The 22268-nt window shown below is 42.3% G+C and overlaps 2 pseudogenes and 2 gene segments (V, D, J or C); all 4 read left to right on the top strand.

Moving 5' to 3' along the window:
* LOC144321274 (immunoglobulin heavy variable 3-74-like) overlaps positions 1–22268 on the top strand; it is a 182744-nt gene that overhangs the window by 116000 nt on the left and 44476 nt on the right.
* The window catches only part of LOC144321313 (immunoglobulin heavy variable 3-23 pseudogene), a 116005-nt pseudogene that overhangs the window by 79294 nt on the left and 14443 nt on the right, over positions 1–22268 (top strand). The window lies entirely within an intron of this gene.
* LOC144321314 (immunoglobulin heavy variable 3-74-like) lies at positions 3819–11128 on the top strand. The segment is given in 4 exon segments: positions 3819–3938; positions 4042–4419; positions 10636–10776; positions 11019–11128. Coding segments are annotated over 4 exon segments (675 nt in total).
* Positions 11134–18741, top strand: LOC144320223 (uncharacterized; annotated as a pseudogene).

Below are 22268 nucleotides of genomic sequence, written 5' to 3'. Positions count from 1 at the left end.
GGAGTCTTTTGAGTTTTCTACGTATAGTATCATGTCATATATGATGAGGGAGAATTTGAAGTCTTCTTTGCCAATATGAATGCCTTTTATTTCTTTTTGTTGACAGATTGCTGAGGCAAGGACTTCAATTACTATGTTGAATAGTCGTGGTGTCAGTGGTCATCCCTGTCTTGTTCCCAATCTTAGGGAGAAGGCTCCCAGTGTTTCCTCATTCAGAATATTTGCTGTGGGCCTTCTGTAGATGGCTTTTAAGATGCTGAGGAATGTCCCTCTATCCCTACAGTCTGAAGAGTTATGACCAGGAATGGATGCTGTATTTTGTCAAATGCTTTCATGCACCTTTTTAGAGGATCACATGGTTCTCTTGTTGATATGATGTGTCCCATTGATTGCTTTACAAGTGTTGAACCAGGCTTTCATCCCAGGGAAAAATCCCACTTGTTCATGGTGAATAATCTTCTTAATGTACTGTTGGATCCTATTGGCTAGTACATTGGTGACAATTTTTGCATCTGTGTTCATCAGGGATATTGGTATATAATTCTCCTTTTTGGTGAGGTCTTTGTCTGGTTTTAGAATTAAGGTGATGCTGGCCTCATAGAATGAGTTTGGAAGTTTTCCATCTCTTTCTATCTTTCCGAACAGCTTAGAAGAATAGTTATGGTTTCTTCTTTAAATGTTTGTTAGACTTCCCTGAGAAGCCATCTGGCCCTGAACTTTTATGTTTTGGGAGATTTTTGATGACTGCTTCAATTTCCTCCCTGGTTATCAGCCCATTCAAGTATTCTATTTCTTCCTCTTCCAGTTTTGGTAGTTTGTGGTTTTCCAGAAATGTGTCCATTTCTTCTAGGTTACCTAATTTATTGGTTTATATCTGCTCATAATAAGTTTTTAAGATCATTTTTATTTCCTTGGTATCGGTGGTGATCTCTCTTTCTCACTGAGGATTTTATTAATTTGAGTCTTTTCTCTCTTCTTGTAATAATGGTGGCTAACGGTTTTTTTATCTTAAAAATTCTATCAAAGAATGAACTCCTGGTTTTGCTGATCTGTTCCACAGTACTTCTGTGTCTATTACATTGAATCTCATGCCGAATTCGTAGGCTTTCAGGATTATTTGATAGTTATCTAGGTAAGTTGATGAGGACAGGTGACTTAGGGACCCTAATTTTCCTCCATCTTGCCCCACCTTCCATGACATATTCTAAGCACAACATCTCCAAAGAAACAAGAGCTTTTAATTATACACTGGACCAGATGGATATCACAGACATTTACAGAATTTCAAATCTGAACACAACTGAATACACTTTCTTCTCAAGTGCACATGGAACTTTCTCCAGAATGGACCACATACTTGGTCACATATCAAGTCTTTTTTTTTTAATTTTTATTTATTTATGATAGTCACACGGGGGGGGGGGGCAGAGACACAGGCAGAGGGAGAAGCAGGCTCCATGCACCGGGAGCCCGACGTGGGATTTGATCCCGGGTCTCCAGGATTGCGCCCTGGGCCAAAGGCAGGCGCCAAACCGCTGCGCCACCCAGGGATCCCGGTCACATATCAAGTCTTAACCAATACTGAAGTTTGGGATTGCCCTATATATTTTTAAACAATAATGCTTTGAAACTAAAACTAAATCACAAGAAGAAATTTGCAAGAAGTTACTATGGCCAAGTTCAAAAAGGGTGTTGCCTGTGTTCTCTTCTAGGATTTGATGGAATCTTGTCTTTTGCAAGATACACCCACGAAGGCAAAAGAAACAAAAGCAAAAATTAACCATTGGGACTTCATCAAGATAAGAAACTTTTGCACAGCCAAGGATACAGTCAACAAAACTAAAAGACAATCTACAGAATGGGAGAAGATATTTGCAAATGACGTATCAGATAAAGGGCTAGTTTCCAAGATCGATAAAGAACTTATTAAACTCAACATCAAAGAAACAAACAATCCAATCATGAAATGGGCAAAAGACATGAAGAGAAATCTCACAGAGGAAGACATAGACATGGCCAACTAGCACAGGAGGAAGTGCTCTACATCACTTGCCATCAGGGAAATACAAATCAAAACCACAATGAGATGCCACCTCACACCAGTAAGAATGGGGAAAATTAACAAAGCAGGAAACAACAAATGTTGGAGACGATGCAGATAAAAGGGAACCCTCTTACACTGTTGGTGGGAATGTGAACTGGTGCAGCCACTCTGGAAAACTGTGTGGAGGTTCCTCAAAGAGTTTAAAATAGATCTGCCCTATGACCCAGCAATTGCACTTTTGGGGATTTACCCCAAAGATACAGATGCAGTGAAATGTCAGACACCTGTACCCTGATGTTTATAGCAACAATGTCCACAATAGCCAAACTGTGGAAGGAGCCTCAATGTCCATCGAAAGATGAATGGATAAAGATGTGGTTTATGTAACAATGGAATATTACTCAGCTATTAGAAATGGAGCTAATATTACTCAGCTATTAGAAATTACTCAGCTATTCGAGATGGATGGAACTGGAGGGTATTATGCTGAGAGAAATAAGTCAATCAGAGAAGGACAAACATTATATGTTCTCATTCATTTGGGGAATATAAATAATAGTGAAAGGGAATATAAGAGAAGGGAGAAGAAATGTTTGGGAAATATCAGAAAGGGAGACAGAACATAAAGACTCCTAACTCTGGGAAACTAACTAGGGGAGGTGGAAGGGAAGGAGGGCGGGGGGTGGGGGTGAATGGTTGACGGGCACTGAGGGGGGCATTGACGTGATGGGCACTGGATGTTATCCTGTATGTTGGTAATTGAATACGAATAAAAAATAAATTTATTATTAAAATAAATAAATAAATAAATAAATAATAAATTCAAGAAAAATATAACCATAAAAATAAAAAGATAAAAAAATTTTAAAAAGGATTGAAGAATACCCACCATTTGCTTCGACATGGATGGAATGGGAGTGTATTATACAGAGTGAAGTAAGTCAATTGGAGATGGATATACATAATATGGTCTTATTCATTTGGGGAATATAAATATAGTGAATGGGAATAAAGGGGAAAGGAGAGAAAATGAGTGAAAATATCAGTGAAGTTGACAAAGTATGAGAGACACCAAACTCTGGGAAACGAACAAGGTTTTGTGGAAGTGGAGATGGGTAGGGTGTTGGGGTTACTGAGTGACAGGCACTGAGGGAGGCACTTGACGTGATGAGCACTGGGTGTTATGCTATATGCTGGCATATTGAATTCCAATAAAAATATATATACAAAAAAGAGAACTACATAAAAGAAATGAAAAACTCGTAATATGAAAGAAAATATTTTGCTTTCCTAAGACGGTGTTTTAATAGATTCAATGAGTAAAGACCTCACATAAAAACTGGAAGAAATAACTTATGAGATCAGAAAAAAAATCAGTGTATAAAATCATCAACAAAATAAAGATATCTTTCTAGAAACTAACAACAAATTACCTATACAAAATTAACAAAATAATCCTCTTTACATTGGTATCCAAAATACGTATTTAGGATTAGAATTTACAAAGAAGATAAAATACTCTACAGAAAATGAGCTAAATTGATGAATGTCTTTTGAAACTACACCCAGAAATGCAGATATAACTCTGCTAACACATTAGAACTTCATATAGTCATAGTGCCATCTACACAAATTGCTAGAGAATTGTGGTGAAACACTTGTGTTGAATTCTAAAGTCTCAAATGTAAGTCTGGAGCTGGTTATATACACAGAGGACATGCAAATAGGACCCTCCTTCCACTAATTAAACCAGGCCAGCCCCGATCCTGCACCTGGGAGAGGAGCACCAGCCCCAGTATCCCCAGGTGACCCCCTTCAGGGATCAGGAGAGAACTGAGAAAACTCACCATGGAGTCTGTGCTCAGCTGGGTTTTCCATGTCACTATTTTAAAAGGTAATCCATGGAGGACCAGAGACCTTGAGTATGTGAGTGGAGGTGAGTGAGAGAAACAGGGGATGTGGGACAGTTTCTTGACCAGGATGTCTTGTATCTGCAGGTGTCCAGTGTGAGGTGCAGCTGGTGGAGTCTGGGGGAGACCTTGTGAAACCTGAGGGGTCCCTGAGACTTTCCTGTGTGGTCTCTGGCTTCACCTTCAGTAGCTACGACATGAGCTGGGTCAGCCAGGCTCCAGGGAAGGGGCTGCAGTGGGTCGCATACATTAGCAGTGATGGAAGGAGCACAAGTTACGCAGACGCTGTGAAGGGCCGATTCACCATCTCCAGAGACAATGCCAAGAACACGCTGTATCTGCAGATGAACAGCCTGAGAACCGAGGACACAGCCGTGTATTACTGTGCGAAGGACACAGTGAGGCGACCTCAGTGTGAGCCCAGACACAAAACTCCCTGTAGAATGGGATCGGGACCACCAGGCGGTGAGCACTACTCACCACTTCTTTTTTGAAGGCCCAGGAGCAGGTGCAGCTGGAAGTCTGGGCTGGTTTCCTGTCAGGGTCTGGGCTTCCCCTCCAAGGAACAGTGTCCCCCAGGGAATCTCTCTGGGCACAGGATTCTGTGCCCACGTATTCAGTCTCTAACTTACAAACTTTGTTGTCATAGAAAGAGAAATAGAGTAATATCCAGAAATGACTGTGTCTCTTCCTTTGCTTAATCTTTAATCAGTTTCTGATTTGGAAGCTTTGTTGGTTTAGCCAACTGCTATACTTATATGCTCAAGGACAGATTTGCTTTAACTTTTTTATTTCTGTCCCTAAATACCACCTTATTACATGGATCTCCATGAACCACAACTTCTCCTTTATACAGTCCCAGCTGTATACATCTAACATGAGAGATCCAACCAAACCAGTGTGCATGTTTTTTAAAAACAGCAGAAAATTCATGCTGCTCATGACCCTACAAAGGGCTCAAAAATGAAAAGGCGAGAAGATTGACTGCAGGTGTGACCTCAGTCTTGCACCACACTGATAGATTCAATATCAGCATCAACATGGGAAAGCAAGGGTCGCCAAGAAGTACGTTGTGGGGATGTATAGTTGGAAGACCCCCACACACACACACAGAGAGACACGAGAGTACAAACCTTTATCACCTTCATCATCATGTGTGTTAAGAGCCAGGTAGGCCCCTAGCAAGTTATAAATGCTTGGATTTGGGAAGGACACTGGCTCAGGTTGTGTGTTGTGCATCAGTGGTGGGGACAAGGTCCTGCTCCAGGAGGTGCTTGTGTGGAGTCAGTGTCCCCCCTGCACCAAAGGAGGAAATTTAACAGTTCCTGTGGGATTTCCCATGGGGGGACAGGAGGAGGAGAGGGAGGACTGGTGATCACAGGAGTTAGCAGATGACACCAAAAGATACCATGTGATGAGAAATTCAACTAAACTATTATGAAAACCGAGAGAACAAAAGTGGAGGAGGACCTTCCACCTTCAGGGAATAACTCATGGATATCAGCTCACTGTGTGTGACCTCTACCATCCCCACGATCCAACCTAATGTCCATGTGATGGGAGGAGGAAGTGGGGTGTTAAGGGAGCATTTAGGTCAGGAGGTGCAGCCTCATGGTGGGATCAGGGCCCTTATACACCAGGACTGGGGAAGATCTGAGCCCCCAGCCCATGTGAAGTGACAGGAAAGTACAGGCTAGGACCTGTGTGCTCCCCAGACACCACATCTCCCTGCACCTGGACCTTAAACTTCCCAGACTCCAGAACCATTAGAATGAGTGTGTTGTTTAACCCACCCGGACTGAGAATGTGGTGATATCACCCAGACACACTAAAACAGGGTCTCTCCTCTTTTTTGTCCTTTCCAACCTGGTCCCAAGAGAAGAGTCAGGTTATGACAAAACAGAGCAGGAAACCCACACCTGGACTCACTGTCCTCAGCCACCATCCATGCCTCTGTGCTTAGTTCACAGGGCATCACGTTGGTGCCACACATTCTTCCTACAGCCCTGGGGTTCTTAGGATTCCTACCTGTTTTACCACCGGAGCAGCGTTAACCCAGGCACATCCGTATGAAAGCAGATACCTAAAACTTCAGACTTTTCTATCTGTTGCTCATAATACTATACAGAATATTCTGGATCAGCCTCACTCTTGTCCTAATCACCACAGCTATATCTCCACATGCCTACATCCATGATTCCTACGTCCAAAGGTGGTCAATTTTCTACATGTGGACTTGCAGTTTTTGATCTGTCAGACCTTTGAGAGATTTCATGGGTGATCAGAATGATTCGATAACTAGGACACAAGGTCCCAGATCTAAGTGCTCACTGTTCCCCCATACAGACTCAGTCTCCATGTGGCAGGGCCCTGAGTCCCATGCACACATGAGTCAGGACATTTAAGTGGATGGAAACATCCCCAAATCCTTCACTTGGTTGGGAAGCCAAACACTGAGTTTCGGCAGTGACTCTTGCTTCCCCACCTGGGCATCCTGTGCTCCTCACCCCTGCTGCTGACCATCATTTTCTCTGAGTACTCATGTTGGAGGCTCCCTCAGGGAAGGCAAGTCCTGTCCCCATCCTGTTATGTCTTTCTCCACAGAAGATCTGTCCCAGGACCCCCTGCAGGAGTCTGGATCTGGGCTGGGGAAACCCAGGCAGAACCTTACACTCACCTGATCCTTCTCTGAGTTCTCCCTGCACATGTCAGTGTGGGTGTCACATGGGTCCATTACCCTTCAGGGGAATGCACTGGAGTCAATTCCAACGTCTGATGGAAGGATGCTAAGTACCACAACCTGTCTCTGAAGAGCAAGAGGATGTATAGAAATTCCAGGAACTGGAAAAACAAATGATTATGTTTCACACCAGAAGCATATCTATTCAATGTGATGAACAACCAGCCTGATGAGACACAACAGAGCATCTGCCATGAAATCACAAGTTCACATTTGAGCAGGAGAATGGAATTGCTACAGTTTATGAAAACAACACTATGGAAATCAATTGCAAAAGTCTATATTCATATAACATATAAACCCTGAGTTACTAGAGACAAATTAGAGAACAGGTCAACACTGAGGAGACCAGGGAAAAAAATCAAGACTTTTCCATATATTGTCAATTGAGAAACTCTTAAGGCAAATCATTAATTATGAAATCGGAATGTTATAGATAAAAATTCAACATACATAACACCAAATATTAAGAATACACTTTGCAAATATCAACTACATTTTTTGTTCCATGTATTTATCAAAGTAATGAGATACATGATATAGACCAAGGAAAACTTGCACAAATTATCATAAGAATCCTCAAAAGTCAATAGAAAAAAAAACATTCATCTATAAAACAGGCAGAGCTTTGTGTGGACATGTTATACAGGAGGGTACAAACACATGAAGTAAGCACAGGAGAGGACACTTCCCACCAGAATCTGTCAGGGAAATTCATGTCAACCACAATGGATGCTCTATACACTCATCACAGGGGCTCAGGTATGAAAGAAGCACTGACCAGACCATCCTGGGGAGCTATAGGACACCTGGGCCTCAACCTTACAAGTAGGAATGAAAATGAAAGAGAAGCCCAGGATAATAATTTTTCTGTTCCTCCTGAAATTAAAGATGGATAACCTACTACATGACCTGGAAATCCCACTCCTCAGTAGTTGCTCCAGAATAATGAACCCCCGTGTTCATGTAAAGATGGCATGTGACGATTGATAGTGTATTCATTTCTTTTAGAAGCCTAGAAAACCCCCCAAAAGCCTCCGTGATTTAAAGAATAATCCCAGTAGAAAACATCGATCAATGGCACAGGATTCTGCGATAAGAAGTCACACTATTGGGCAGCCCGGGTGGCTCAGCAGTTTAGTGTCTTCTTCAGCCCAGAATTGAGTCCCTCATCAGGTTCCCTGCATGAAGCCTGCATCTCCCTCTGCCTGCATCTCTGTCTCTGTCTCTGTGTCTCTCTCATGAATAAATAAATAAAATCTTTAAAAAAATGAAGTCACACTATTGATGCACCCATCATCCCAGGGCAACCTCAAAGACATGATGTTTCATGAAGGTCAGCAGTCTCAGAGATGACAGGCAGTGCAGCCTGGGGCATTTGTACAGCCAGATCAGGGTCACAGCTTTCTTTCCCTCTCTCTTCCCCAAACCCAGATGATGAGATCCTCTGCATCAGCCTGCATGCTGCCCTCCTGTGCAAAAGGTCCTCACATATGGAGCCTCCACACACTGACCCAAACCAGCTCAGATCCTCTGAATGGGAGTTCCTGATACCAGAGTCTGATGTGCATCCTGACAGCAGCTGTCTCCTCCAGCATCTCTGGCTCTGTCTCTCTACTGCAGGTGAGCAGGACTATGTTAGGACACCCCCACTGAGTCCATTCCTCTCCTGCTACTGCCTCTCCCTACAACCTCGGTCTAGACCTTCCTCTCACTCAGCTGGAAATGAAAGGTGTTCAGAAACAGACGAGGAGCTCTGTGTAGTGGGTGGTGTGCCCCGGGCAGGTTTCCATAGTAGCTACACCATGTGGTCCTTCCACCCAGAGTTTGCCATGGCCTGTTCTCCACATCCTCACCAGAACAAGGTCCTTCTCATTTTATTTGCTGTGGTTCCTTCATTGCCAAGGAAACAGTTGTGAGGAGATACCTCAGTTGTTTGGGGTTGGATTTCTATGATGATTAATGTTTGGACCTTGATGTATATGTTTCTTGGTTCCTTGTATATTTTTATTTATTGGAGATAGAGGCAGAGATTGCACCCACAGGTAGGAACAGTGAGAGAGGCAGACTCTTCTCTCATCTTAGATCACAGTGTTGGGCTGAATCCCAGGACCCTGAGATCATGACCAGAACTGAGGTCAGTTTCTTAATCCACTGTCTGCACAAGGACCCACGTTTGTTTGCTTTCTATAGAGAAAACGAAATAGAAGAAATTGTCCCGATTCTGAAAAAATATATATATAATATAAATATGTAATTATAAAATATTATAAAACGTATATATATATATTATATATATATATATTTTTCTGCTCACAGTGTAGTGCAAGCCTTTAGCCCAGGATGTGATCCTGGAGTCCCAGGACCGAATCCCGCATTGAGCTCCATGCTTGGAGACTGCTTCTCCCTCTACCTAGTTCTCTGCTTCTCTTTGTTTCTGTGTCTCTCAAGAATAAATAAATAAATAAATAAATAAATAAATAAATAAATAAAACTTAACAAGACCAGAAACAACAAATGTTGGAGAGGATGGGGAGAAAGAGGAACCTTCCTGCACTTTTGGTGGGAATGTGAACTGGTGCATCCACTCTGGAAAACTGTGTGGAGGTTCCTCAAAGAGTTAAAAATAGACCTGCCCTATGACCCAGCAATTGCACTGCTGGGGATTTACCCCAAAGATACAGATGTAATGTAACGCCGGGACACCTGTACCCCAATATTTATAGCAGCAATGTCCACAATAGCCAAACTGTGGAAGGAGCCCCAGTGTCTATTGAAAGATGAATGGATAAAGAAGATGTGGTTTATGTATACAATGGAATATTACTCAGCCATTAGAAACGAAAAATACCCACCATTTGCTTCGAGATGGATGGAACTGGAGGGTATTATGCTGAGTGAAATAAGTCAATCGGAGAAGACAAATATTATATGGTCTCATTCGCTTAGGAAATATAAAAAATAGTGAAAGGGAATAAAGGAGAAAGGAGAAAAATGAGTGGGAAATATTAGGCAGATAGGCAGGGAGGAATATTAGGAATATTAGGAAATTAGGAAATATTAGGCAATATTAGGAATATTAGGAATATTAGGAAATATTAGGCAATATTAGGCAGGGAGGCAGAACATAAGAGACTCCTAACTCTGGGAAATTAACTAGGGGTGTTGGAAGGGGAGGTTGGCAGGGGTTGGGGTGACTGGGTGATGGGCATTGAGGTGGGCACTTGACGGGATGAGCACTGGGTGTTATTCTATATGTTGGCAAATTGAACATCAATGAAAATAAATATATTTTAAAAATAAAGAATTGGGATCCCTGGGTGGCGCAGCGGTTTGGCGCCTGCCTTTGGCCCAGGGCGCGATCCCGGAGACCCGGGATCGAATCCCACATCGGGTTCCCGGTGCATGGAGCCTGCTTCTCCCTTTGCCTGTGTCTCTGCCTCTCTCTCTCTCTCTCTGTGACTATCATAAATAAATAAAAAAATAAATAAATAAAAATAAAAAAAATAAAAAATAAAGAATTGCAGGGATATTATTATCACAACTCTGTGTCTTCATGCAATTGCTGTAGATGCACTATGGATGGGATGGGCTGCTGGCAGTCTCCCTGATGCACAAGATCCAGTCAGGGTTGGAGAAAGTAGGATCTGGAGGCAGAACATATGTCCTGTCTCATTTGGCAGGGTCAAAGGGACTGATCTGAGAAGCACAAAATTTAGGTGGATCAGAGCTGCAAAGTGAAATTTAATTCCTCCATCTCAGCATTTTCTCCAAGTCTCACTTTTCCTCTATGTGTTAGGAAAGCAACTTATAGGTCCTGCTCCAGAATAACAGCTTTATGATGAAGAGGTCACATAGGGTCCAGGGCCTGGGGCTTCAAAGATTGTCTGCGGTGTGTGTTGCTTGAACCTTGGTGTCATTTTGGTGCCTCTTTCCATCAGGCTTCACATCTTCAGAAACTCTCCCTGTCTGCTGTGGGCAGTGTGTTGTCCTTGCCCAGAATGTGGTGGGTTGGTTTTTCCACGGCAGTCATTTTAGCAGTCCTAGGGTCTTTGGGCTCTGTCTGACGATCCTGAACACGGGTTGGTACCCAGGCGATGGACAGGGAATGCTTAGGGTTGGGAACATTCGCTGCTTGCAATGCCGGCCTAGAGACTTTGTTGCCTGGGATAGCCGGGTCGCTCAGCTGTCATCACTTCATTGTGTCCCCTGAGCCATTGGCAGTGCCCATGTCCAGGGATCCGGTGCAGGGACACAGGGAAGGCCTGAGCCCCTGGAAAGTCGTCATGGTCACACCCCTCGAAGACCTGCCTCTTCCCACAAGTTTCCATGGTTGCAGAAGTGTTTTTGGAACCTACACAGGCAAGTGTGACTTTTGAGGATGTGGCCCCCTATTTCTCCTGGGAGGAATGGGATCTCTTAGATGAGGATTAGAGATGCCTGTACCATGAGTGATGCCGGAGAACTTTGTACTCACATGCTCACTAGGTTGTTGGCCTGGAGTGGAAGATGAGGAGGTACCTTCCAAAGAGAGCATTTCTGTAGGAGTGTCGCAGATTGGGACTCTTAGGTCAGGTTCATTTCCCCAGAAGGTTCAGCCCTTTGACCTGCATGGCTCGATCTTGAGAAACATTTTGCATTTGGCTGAACACCAGGGAACAAATCTTCGGGAAAAATCATATACATGTAAGAAACAATTCTCTGTAGCTGCCAACCTTCAACAATACCAGGGGCAGCACAGTAGAGAGATACCCGTTAGAAGTCATGTTGACAGAGGTTAATTTATTTTTTTTATTTTTTATTTTTTTAATTTATTTTTTATTGGTGTTCAATTGACTAACATACAGAATAACCCCCAGTGCCCGTCACCCATTCACTCCCACCCCCGCCCTCCTCCCCTTCTACCACCCCTAGTTCATTTCCCAGAGTTAGCAGTCTTTACGTTCTGTCTCCCTTTCTGATATTTCCTACACATTTCTTCTCCCTTTCCTTATATTCCCTTTCACTATTATTTATATTCCCCAAATGAATGAGAACATATAATGTTTGTCCTTCTCCAATTGACTTACTTCACTCAGCATAATATCCTCCAGTTCCATCCACGTTGAAGAAAATGGTGGGTATTTGTCATTTCTAATAGCTGAGTAATATTCCATTGTATACATAAACCACATCTTCTTTATCAATTCATCTTTCGATGGACACAACGGCTCCTTCCACAGTTTGGCTATTGTGGCCATTGTTGCTATAAACATCGGGGTGCAGGTGTCCCAGAGTTTCACTGCATCTGAATCATTGGGGTAAATCCCCAACAGTGCAATTGCTGGGTCGTAGGGCAGGTCTATTTTTAACTCTTTGAGGAACCTCCACACAGTTTTCCAGAGTGGCTGCACCAGTTCACATTCCCACCAACAGTGTAAGAGGGTTCCCTTTTCTCCGCATCATCTCCAACATTTGTTGTTTCCTGCCTTGTTAATTTTCCCCATTCTCACTGGTGAGAGGTGGTATCTCATTGTGGTTTTGATTTGTATTTCCCTGATGGCAAGTGATGCAGAGCATTTACTCATATGCATGTTGGCCATGTCTATGTCTTCCTCTGTGAGCTTTCTCTTCATGTCTTTTGCCCATTTCATGATTGGATTGTTTGTTTCTTTGGTGTTGAGTTTAATAAGTTCTTTATAGATCTTGGAAACTAGCCCTTTATCTGATATGTCATTTGCAAATATCTTCTCCCATTCTGTAGGTTGTCTTTTAGTTTTGTTGACTGTATCCTTTGCTGTGGAAAAGCTTCTTATCTTGATGAAGTCTCAATAGTTCATTTTTGCTTTTGTTTCTTTTGCCTTCGTGGATGTATCTTGCAAGAAGTTACTGTGGCCGAGTTCAAAAAGGGTGTTGCCTGTGTTCTCCTCTAGGATTTTGATGGAATCTTGTCTCACATTTAGATCTTTCTTCCATTTTGAGTTTATCTTTGTGTATGGTGAAAGAGAGTGGTCTAGTTTCATTCTTCTGCATGTGGATGTCCAATTTTCCCAGCACCATTTATTGAAGAGACTGTCTTTCTTCCAATGGATAGTCTTTCCTCCTTTATCGAATATTAGTTGACCATAAAGTTCAGGGTCCACTTCTGGGTTCTCTATTCTGTTCCATTGATCCCTGTGTCTGTTTTTGTGCCAGTACCACACTGTCTTGATGACCACAGCTTTGTAGTCCAACCTGAAATCTGGCATTGTGATGCCCCCAGATATGGTTTTCTTTTTTAAAATTCCCCTGGCTATTCGGGGTCTTTTCTGATTCCACACAAATCTTAAAATAATTTGTTCTAACTCTCTGAAGAAAGTCCATGGTATTTTGATAGGGATTGCATTAAACGTGTATATTGCCCTGGGTAATATTGACATTTTCACAATACTAATTCTGCCAATCCATGAGCATGGAATATTTTTCCATCTCTTTGTGCCTTCCTCAATTTCTTTCAGAAGTGTTCTATAGTATTGGGGGTATAGATCCTTTACATCTTTGGTTAGGTTTATTCCTAGGTATCTTATGCTTTGGTGTGCAATTGTAAATGGGATTGACTCCTTAATTTCTCTTTCTTCAGTCTCATTGTTAGTGTGTAGAAATGCCACTGATTTCTGGGCATTGATTTTGTATCCTGCCAGGCTACCGAATTGCTGTATGAGTTCTAGCAATCTTGGGGTGGAGACTTTTGGGTTTTCTATGTAGAGTATCATGTCATCGGTGAAGAGGGACAGTTTGACTTCTTCTTTGCCAATTTGAATGTCTTTAATATCTTTTTGTTGTCTGATTTATGAGGCTAGGACTTCTAGTACTATGTTGAATAGCAGTGGTGAGAGTGGACATCCCTGTCTTGTTCCTGATCTTAGGGGAAAGGCTCCCAGTGCTTCCCCATTAAGAATGATATTTGCTGTGGGTTTTTCGTACATGGCTTTTAAGATGTTGAGGAATGTTCCCTCTATCCCTACACTCTGAAGAGTTTTGATCAGAAATGGATGCTGTATTTTGTCAAATGCTTTCTCTGCATCTAATGAGAGGATCATATGGTTCTTGGTTTTTCTCTTGCTGATATGATGAATCACATTGATTGTTTTATGGGTGTTGAACCAACCTTGTGTCCCAGGGATAAATCCTAATTGGTCATGGTGAATAATTTTCCTATTGGCCAGTATCTTGTTGAGAATTTTTGCATCCATGTTCATCAGGGGTATTGGTCTGTAATTCTCCTTTTTGGTCGGGTCTTTGTCTGGTTTTGAAATTAAGGTGATGCTGGCCTCACAGAATGAATTTGGAAGTACTCCATCTCTTCCGATCTTTCCAAACAGCTTTAGGAGAATAGATATGGTTTCTTCTTTAAACGTTTGATAAAATTCCCCTGGGAAGCCATCTGGCCCTGTACTCTTGTGTCTTGGGAGGTTTTTGATAACTGCTTCAATTTCCTCCCTGGTTATTGGCCTGTTAAGGTTTTCTGTTTCTTCCTGTTGCAGTTTTGGTAGTTTGTGGCTTTCCAGGAATGCGTCCATTTCTTCTAGATTGCCTAATGATTTGGCGTATAGCTGTTCATAATATGGTTTTAAAATCGTTTGTATTTCCTTGGTGTTGGTAGTGATCTCTCCTTTCTCATCATGATTTTATTAATTTGAGTCTTCTCTATCTTCTTTTTAATAAGGCTGGCTAATGGTTTATCAATCTTATTAATTCTTTCAAAGAACCAACTCCTGGTTCTGTTGATCTGTTCCACAGTTCTTCTGGTCTCGATTTCGTTGAGTTCTGCTCGAATCTTTATTAACTCTCTTCTTCTGCTGGGTGTAGGATCTATTTGCTGTTTTTTCTCTAGCTCCTTTATGTGTAAGGTTAGCTTTTGTATTTGAGTTCTTTCCAGTTTTTGAATGGATACTTGTAATGCAATGTATTTCTTAATTAGGACTGCTTTTGCTGCATCCCAAAGATTTTGAACGGTTGTATCTTCATTATTATTAGTTTCCATGAATCTTTTTAATTCTTCCTTAATTTCCTGGTTGACCCTTTCATCTTTCAGCAGGATGGTCCTTAACCTCCACGTGTTTGAGGTCCTTCCAAACTTCTTGTTCTGATTTAGTTCTAATTTCAAGGCATTATGGTCTGAGAATATTCAGGGGACGATCCCAATCTTTTGGTATCAGTTCAGCCCCGATTTGTGACCCAATATGTGGTCTATTCTGGAGAAAGTTCCATGTGCACTTGAGAAGAATGTGTATTCAGTTGAGTTTGGATGTAAAGTTCTGTAGATATCTGTGAAATCGATCTGGTCCAGTGTATCATTTAAAGCTCTCGTTTCTTTGGTGATGTTGTCCTTAGAAGACCTATCGGGGGTAGAAAGAGCTAGATTGAAGTCACCAAGTATAAGTGTATTGTTATCTAAGTATTTCTTCACTTTGGTTAATAATTGATTTATATATTTGGCAGCTCCCACATTCGGTGCATATATATAGAGGATTGTTAAGTCCTCTTGTTGAATAGATACTTTAAGTATGATATAGTGTCCCTCTTCATCTCTCACTACAGTCTTTGGGGTAAATTTTAGTTTATCTGATATAAAGCTGGCTACCCCTGCTTTCTTTTGAGGACCATTTGAATGGTACATGGTTCTCCAACCTTTTATTTTCAGGCTGTAGGTGTCCTTCTGTCTAAAATTAATCTCTTGTAGACAGCAAATAGATGGGTCCTGCTTTTTTATCCAGTCTGAAACCCTGCACCTTTTGATGGGGTCATTAAGCCCATTCAAATTCAGAGTTACTATTGAGAGATATGAGTTTAGTGTCATCATGATATCTATTCAGTCCTTGTTTTTGTGGAATGTTCCACTGAACTTCTTAAAGGGGAATTTTACGAGTCACCCTTAAAATTTCTTGCAGAGCTGGTTTGGAGGTCACATATTCTTTCAGTTCCTGCCTGTCTTGGAAGCTCTTTATCTCTCTTTCCATTTTGAATGAGAGCCTTGCTGGATAAAGTATTCTTGGTTGCATGTTCTTCTCATTTAGGACACTGAATATATCCTACCAGCAGTTTTTGGCTTGCAGGGTCTCTGTGGAGAGGTCAGCTGCTACCCTAATACTCCTCCCCATAAATGTCAGGGATTTCTTGTCTCTTGCTGCTTTAAGTATCTTCTCTTTATCTTTGGAATTTGCAAGCTTCACTATTAAATGTCGAGGTGTTGAACGGTTTTTATTGATTTTAGGGGGGGATCGCTCTATTTCCTGGATCTGAATGCCTGTTTCCCTTCCCAGATTAGGAAAGTTTTCAGCTAGAATTTGTTCAAATACATATTCTTGCCCTCTGTCCCTTTCGGCGCCCTCGGGAACACCAATTAAACTTAAGTTTTTCTTCCTCAGGCTGTCGTTTATTTCCCTTAATCTATCTTCACGGTCTTTTAATTGTTTGTCTCTTTTTTCCTCATTTTCCCTCTTTGCTATCAACTTGTCTTCTATGTCACTCACTCATTCTTCCACCTGGTTAACCCTCGTTGTTAGGACTTCTAGTTTGGATTGCATCTCATTCAATTGATTTTTAATTTCTGCCTGATTGGATCTAAATTCTGCAGTCATGAAGTCTCTTGAGTCCTTTATGCTTTTTTCTAGAGCCACCAGTAGCTGTATAATAGTGCTTCTGAATTGGCTTTCTGACATTGAATTGTAATCCAGATTTTGTAACTCTGTGGGAGAGAGGACTGTTTCTGATTCTTTCTTTTGAGGTGAGGTTTTCCTTCTAGTCATTTTGCTCAGTGCAGAGTGGCCAAAGCAAGTTGTATTGGGAAAAGGAGAAAAAGAGAGGAGAGAAAGAAGGAGAGAAAAGAGAAAGAGGGGAAAAAAGGAAGAAAAAAAAACAAAAAAAAGAAGAAAAAGAGAAAGAAAAAGAAAGAAAGGGTAAAAAAAGAGGGTGGGGGAAGGAAACAAATCAAACAGGAAAACAAAACAAAACAAAACAAAAAAAGAACCACGGGGGAGTATCTTCTGATTCTGTGTACTTTAAGTCCCTTGGCTTCACCTCGAAATTGTCCGTCTAGCTGGTCTTCTGGGGGAGGGGCCTGTTGTGCTGATTTTCAGGTGTTAGCAGTTTGGGGAGATGCTGTGCTCCTGTCTGGTGCTGGGCTCAGTGGGGGTTCTTCACCCTGTGAGGCCCCAGGAGGCACAACCTCAGTGGCGGGGCCAGCTCTGGAGCCCTGGAGTCAGCTCCCGCAGGAACTCCAGAGCTCTCCGTCTGCAGGGCCTGGAGGCTCTGGGGGGGGCCGCTGATTTGCTCAGCTCGGAGCAGGAGCGTCCTTGCTGTCCTGGGCTCTCCCAGCCTCTGCCTGCCTGGGGGGAGGCCGGATCCTGGGCTGTGTCCCGGCGCCCTGTGCTCCAGGTTCTGTGCTGTTGGATTCGCAGTCCTGGCCACGCAGCCCCCTCCACGGAGCCGCCACCCGAGCCCCTCCGAGCTGCTCCTGGAACCGCGCAGCCCCCTCTGCATGGATCCTCTTCCTCTACCTGAGCCCCTCCGAGCTGCTCCTGGAACCACGCAGCCCCTTTCGCACGGAGCCTCTTCCTCTGCCAGAGCCCCTCTGAGCTGCTCCTGAGGCCCCACAGCCCCCTCCACGGAGCCGCCACCCGAGTCCCTCCGAGCTGCTCTGGTCCCGCCGTGCACGCTGCAGCCCTTAGGGAGTTCGGTGCACTCTCCTGGGGGTGCAGTTGCTCTGTTACTGTCCCAGGGAACCCGAGGGCATCCTCGCCCTCCTGGGGTCCTGCTCCAAGTCCCTGGGAGCCCCTTTCCACCCGGGAATGTTGGTGCAGCTCCTGCGTCTCCGGGACGGGGCTCTCCTGTCCTGGGGACACTCGCCCCATCCTCAGCCCGGCTCCTCACAGGGCCCCTCCCCCTTGGATGCCTTTGTTTCTTTATTTCTTTTTTTCCCATCTTCCTACCTGGATAGAAGCGCAAACTCTTCTCACTGTAGCATTCCAGCTGTTCTCTCTTTAATTCTCAGGCCGAATTCATAGATTTTCAGATAATTTGAAGGTTTTCTAGGTAATTTGGTGGAGACAGGTGATTTGGAGACCCTACTCTTCCGCCATCTTGCCCCTCATCCTCCCAGAGGTTCATTTATAAAGAACTGTACAGTCCATGTGTCAGGGAAGCTCTTTCCCATTGAGGAGACAAGGAAGGACTTCTTAGCCAGCATGGGATTTCTCCAACAGGTCACTCCTACTGGGGAGAAGCCAAACAATGAGTGTGAGGCTGTCTTTCACAGTGAAAAAAGTCATCACACCTGTGGAGAATGCAATAAAGCTTTCAGCTGCACAGACATACTTGCTCAGGACCAGAGAGTCATCACTAGAGAAGGACTTTATGAGTGTGGAAAATGTGGGAATGCCTGTACCCAAAGATGTAACCTCATTCAGCACCAGAAAGTCCACACTCGAGAAAGGCCTTATGAATGTAGTGAATGTGGGAAACTCTTTACCAATTATTCCAGTTTCATTATTCATCAGAGAATTCACACATGAGAAAGGCCATATGAGTGCAATGAATGTGGGAAACCCTTTAGCCAAAGCTACAGCCTCAATGGCCATAGGAAAGTTCACACTGGAGAGAAGCCTTATGAATGCAGGGAATGTGGAAAATCTTTCAGCCAAAGATCCAACCTCATTCAACATCAGAGAGTTCACACTGGAGAAAGGCCTTAGGAGTGCAGTGAATGTGGGAAGTCTTTTAGCCAAAACTTCAGTCTCATTTACCACAGGAGAGTTCACACTGGAGAAAGGCCTCATCAGTGAAGTGAATGTGGGAAATCCTTTAAGCAGAGCTCCAGTTTCAGTTCACATTGGAAAGCCCACTCCAGAGAAAGGCTTTATGAGTGTGGGGGATGTGGAAAATCCTCTAGCCATAGCTCCAGCCTTATTCAACACCGGAGAGTTCACACTGGAAAGAGGCCTATTGAGTGCAGACAATGTGGAAAATCCTTTAGCTCCAAATCTGACCTCATTCAACACCAGAGACTTCATACTACAGAAAGGCCTTAGATGTACAGGGATGTGCAGTTTCCTTTAAGATAATTACACTGGAGGAAAGAAGTTGTGAGGAAGCCATCTACCTGAATTTAAGCCCATACTACTGAAAATCCACAGTGAGGATATCTCCCTTTAGTTGAAGAATGTGTGAATATGTAAGGAGTTGTGTTAAACTTTCTAACCTGTCCAGGGCTCTTGCCAGATTTATGTCAGTCTCGGTTTTTGTGGAAGTGTTTTGTCACATCTGCCACTCAGCAGGTTCACACAGTGTGCATCAGATACATTATATACTCCTGCAATGTGCTCAGGGAAGCTGACCTCTTTGCCTCTCCTTTTGCTGGAGGAAATCATGTTAGTCTTAGCCCTTATAGGGTCTTCATTCTCTTCTCTTGTAGAAGTTAGGGCATGGCCCAGTGGACCCAATCTGAGTTCTGCTGGTAACTTGCCAAGAAGGACCACATTTTCCAGGATGTGCTAGTTATGTGTGATACTCCTCTTGGATTTTCCTATCTTCCAAGTTACCAACCTGGGAACTTCCTGCTTCATATTGCATTGGACTTTGCCATAATAAAGAGATTATTTAAGCCACCTTTGATCTTAGATTTCTATTCACTGTGTGAAGTGATTTGAAAAGAGCTGGGCTTTGTCAGCATTAAGGAGCAAACAGCTTTCTAAGGGTTCCCAGTGTTTTTGTACCTCAGAGATGACCGTCTGATGAAAGAAAATAGCTCTTTCCAGCTTTGGCCTAATTTACATTGTTGCCTGAGGTCTCCTAGGAAAGACAGCAGGGCCTTATCCTAATTTGTGGACTGGCTATCAGGATTTGGGGGGGGGCAGAGAACACCGTGGAAAGTCAGGAAGGTGTGACAACCTTCAGTGCTTCTGAGAAATACATTAATTTTCTTTTTCACAGTGGATGTCACATAATGGTCAGTAGTGTTCAGGGGAATCTATACTCTAGATCCTATGAATGAGCCATGTCTCCTAATTCCCAGAATTCACTAGGCTAGTGTCATGGTGAGAATTCAAGGCCCCGGAGAAACCATAATTGGTACAGTAACACTGCAGCAGAGAAGACTCCAGCAAAGTAGATGGCGTGTGCCCCTTCTAACATTGCATCAACAAATGATCCAATGACTGTGACTGCAGGATCAGTGTGCACAGAAATTCTCAGGATCTCCATGTATGTGCATCTTTTGTGGCTGAGATCTTTGTCAAAGAAAATAAACTCTTGGTTTTGTGGATTCCCATAGTCTTTAGGGTATGTTCACTTAAAGGTCATTTCTACACAGATAGGAAAACAAGCAGAGAAAGGAGATCCCTTAGTTCCTCGATGTGGCTCTGTGGCCTAGCCAGCATTCCCATTGACTTTGAGATAGATTTAATTGCTCATAAATATTTGCTACCACTAAGGCAAGACTGCTCCTCCAAGGTCATTAGGAAAGAGATAGAGTCAATATAGGGCTACCAAACCTGGTTTTATGAAAAGAGTGAGAGATACAGGGTTTTGTGGGGGGTTTTGTGGGGTTTTGGAACTATCTTGTAGAACTTTATCCAGGTGTAGTTGTCATGCAATATAGTGCACCTATTTGAGGTGTACAGTTTAAGTTTTGCCATATGTATAAACCCACAAAACTGGATCATAATCATGATTGTGAACATGTCTATCACCCCTATTTTGCCTCATATAATTTTATAATCTGTCTTTTCTCTCTACAGGCAACCTTTGACTTACCTTCATTTATAGTAAATTAGTTTGTATTTTCTAGAATTTTATATGATCTGAGTCACAAAATATTCAGATTTTTTTTCCTGGTTTCATGATTTGTAATTATTTTGAGATTCTTCAGTGATGCTTACATAATTATTTTGCTCTATTGCTGCATAATATCTTTAACGTGGATATACCATTTGTTTATCCACTCATCTGTTAAGGGCCCTTAGGTACCTCATCTTGGCATTGCAAATAAAGTTGCTAGAATATTTGTGCATAATTTAATAGGTATATATGTATTTTTCCCTTCTCTTGTGTTATATCTCAAAGTAAAATGCCTGAGTCATAGGATAGGTGAATGTTTAACTTATTAAGAAACTACCAAGTGATCTAAAATGATTTTTTTGGGGATCCCTGGGTGATGCAGTGGTTTGGCGCCTGCCTTTGGCCCAGGGCACGATCCTGGAGACCTGGGATCGAATCCCACGTCGGGCTCCCGATGCATGGAGCCTGCTTCTCCCTCTGCCTATGTCTCTGCCTCTCTCTCTCTCTCTGTGACTATCATAAATAAATAAAAAATTTAAAAAAATAAATAAAATTATTTTTTTGCTTTTGCATACCCACCAGGAGTGCATGAGTATTCCAGTTTTCACACTTTTGCCAGCGCATGGCATCAGTCTTTGCGTTCAGTCTTTCAAATTTACCCTTTTAACAAGCAAGAAGCAATTTTAACTGCAATCCCCTAAGGATTTATGATGTCAACAATTTTTTCTTCTGTTCATTTGTCATTTATGTATCTTCTTATATATATATGAATGTGGTGAGTTTTGACAGGATGTGCTCTGCTATGCTTATTAATTTACACCTGATCCCACCTCCACTAGAACTGAGGCCCTGCAGGATTCTCTGGTCATGAAATGTGGCTGCTCAGGGGTGCAGCTGCTCCTGCAAATAATATAGTGGTGCCTCAAATAGATAAAAGTTGACCTACCTTGTGATCCAGCAACTGCTCTATTGGGTATTTACCATATGACTACAAAACTACTAATTTTAAAGGAATGTATTCACCTCAGTATTTGCAGCACTATTAACTACATTAGCCAAAACATTGAAATCATGCATAAATAGAATAGAATCTAAATAGAATGAATGAAATAAATAGAAATTAATGAAATAAATAGAATGAAATCTAACCATATGCAAGTATGGCGATGGAGGTAGCAAGTATAAAGCTACGTGACATGAGTCAGTCAGAAAAAGACAAATACTGTACGATTTAAGTCTTATATTGAATTTTAGAAAGAAATCAAAGGAAAAAAGGGGGAAAATTGATACAAAGACCAAAAAATAGTCTCTACATTATAGAGATTAAACTGATGGTTATTACATGGAGGTAAGTGGGGGCCGGGTGACATATCAGATGGGGATTAGGAAGTGCACATGTCCTCATGGACACTGGACGATGAATGGAAATGATCAATAGCTCTATTGCACACCGGAAATGAATGTTACACTGGATGTCATCTCCATTTTAATTGACGTAAAAACTTTAAAATAACTACACCTTGAATTTGTATTTATTCTCCTGAATTTCATAGCATAATACAGGAGGCTTTTTCTATGAAACAAATCTGACGTTATTCATAGATTTGCTAATTTCCACTTCTGTGATGCTGAAATTGAATAATTAATCAAGAATGCAAATTCCTACTTATCTTCTATAGAGTGTCTTACTGAGAAATAGAATAATTCCTTAGTTTTTAAGGCTTGTTTTCCATTTTTAGTGTGGTTTGCCTTTTTAAAACTTGTGGATTTGGAATATCCT

This window comes from Canis aureus, chromosome 9 (genome assembly GCF_053574225.1).
Source record: "Canis aureus isolate CA01 chromosome 9, VMU_Caureus_v.1.0, whole genome shotgun sequence".
Lineage (NCBI taxonomy): Eukaryota > Metazoa > Chordata > Mammalia > Carnivora > Canidae > Canis > Canis aureus.
The sequence above is the reverse complement of the archived record's forward strand: the minus strand, read 5'-3'. Positions and strand labels throughout refer to the sequence as shown.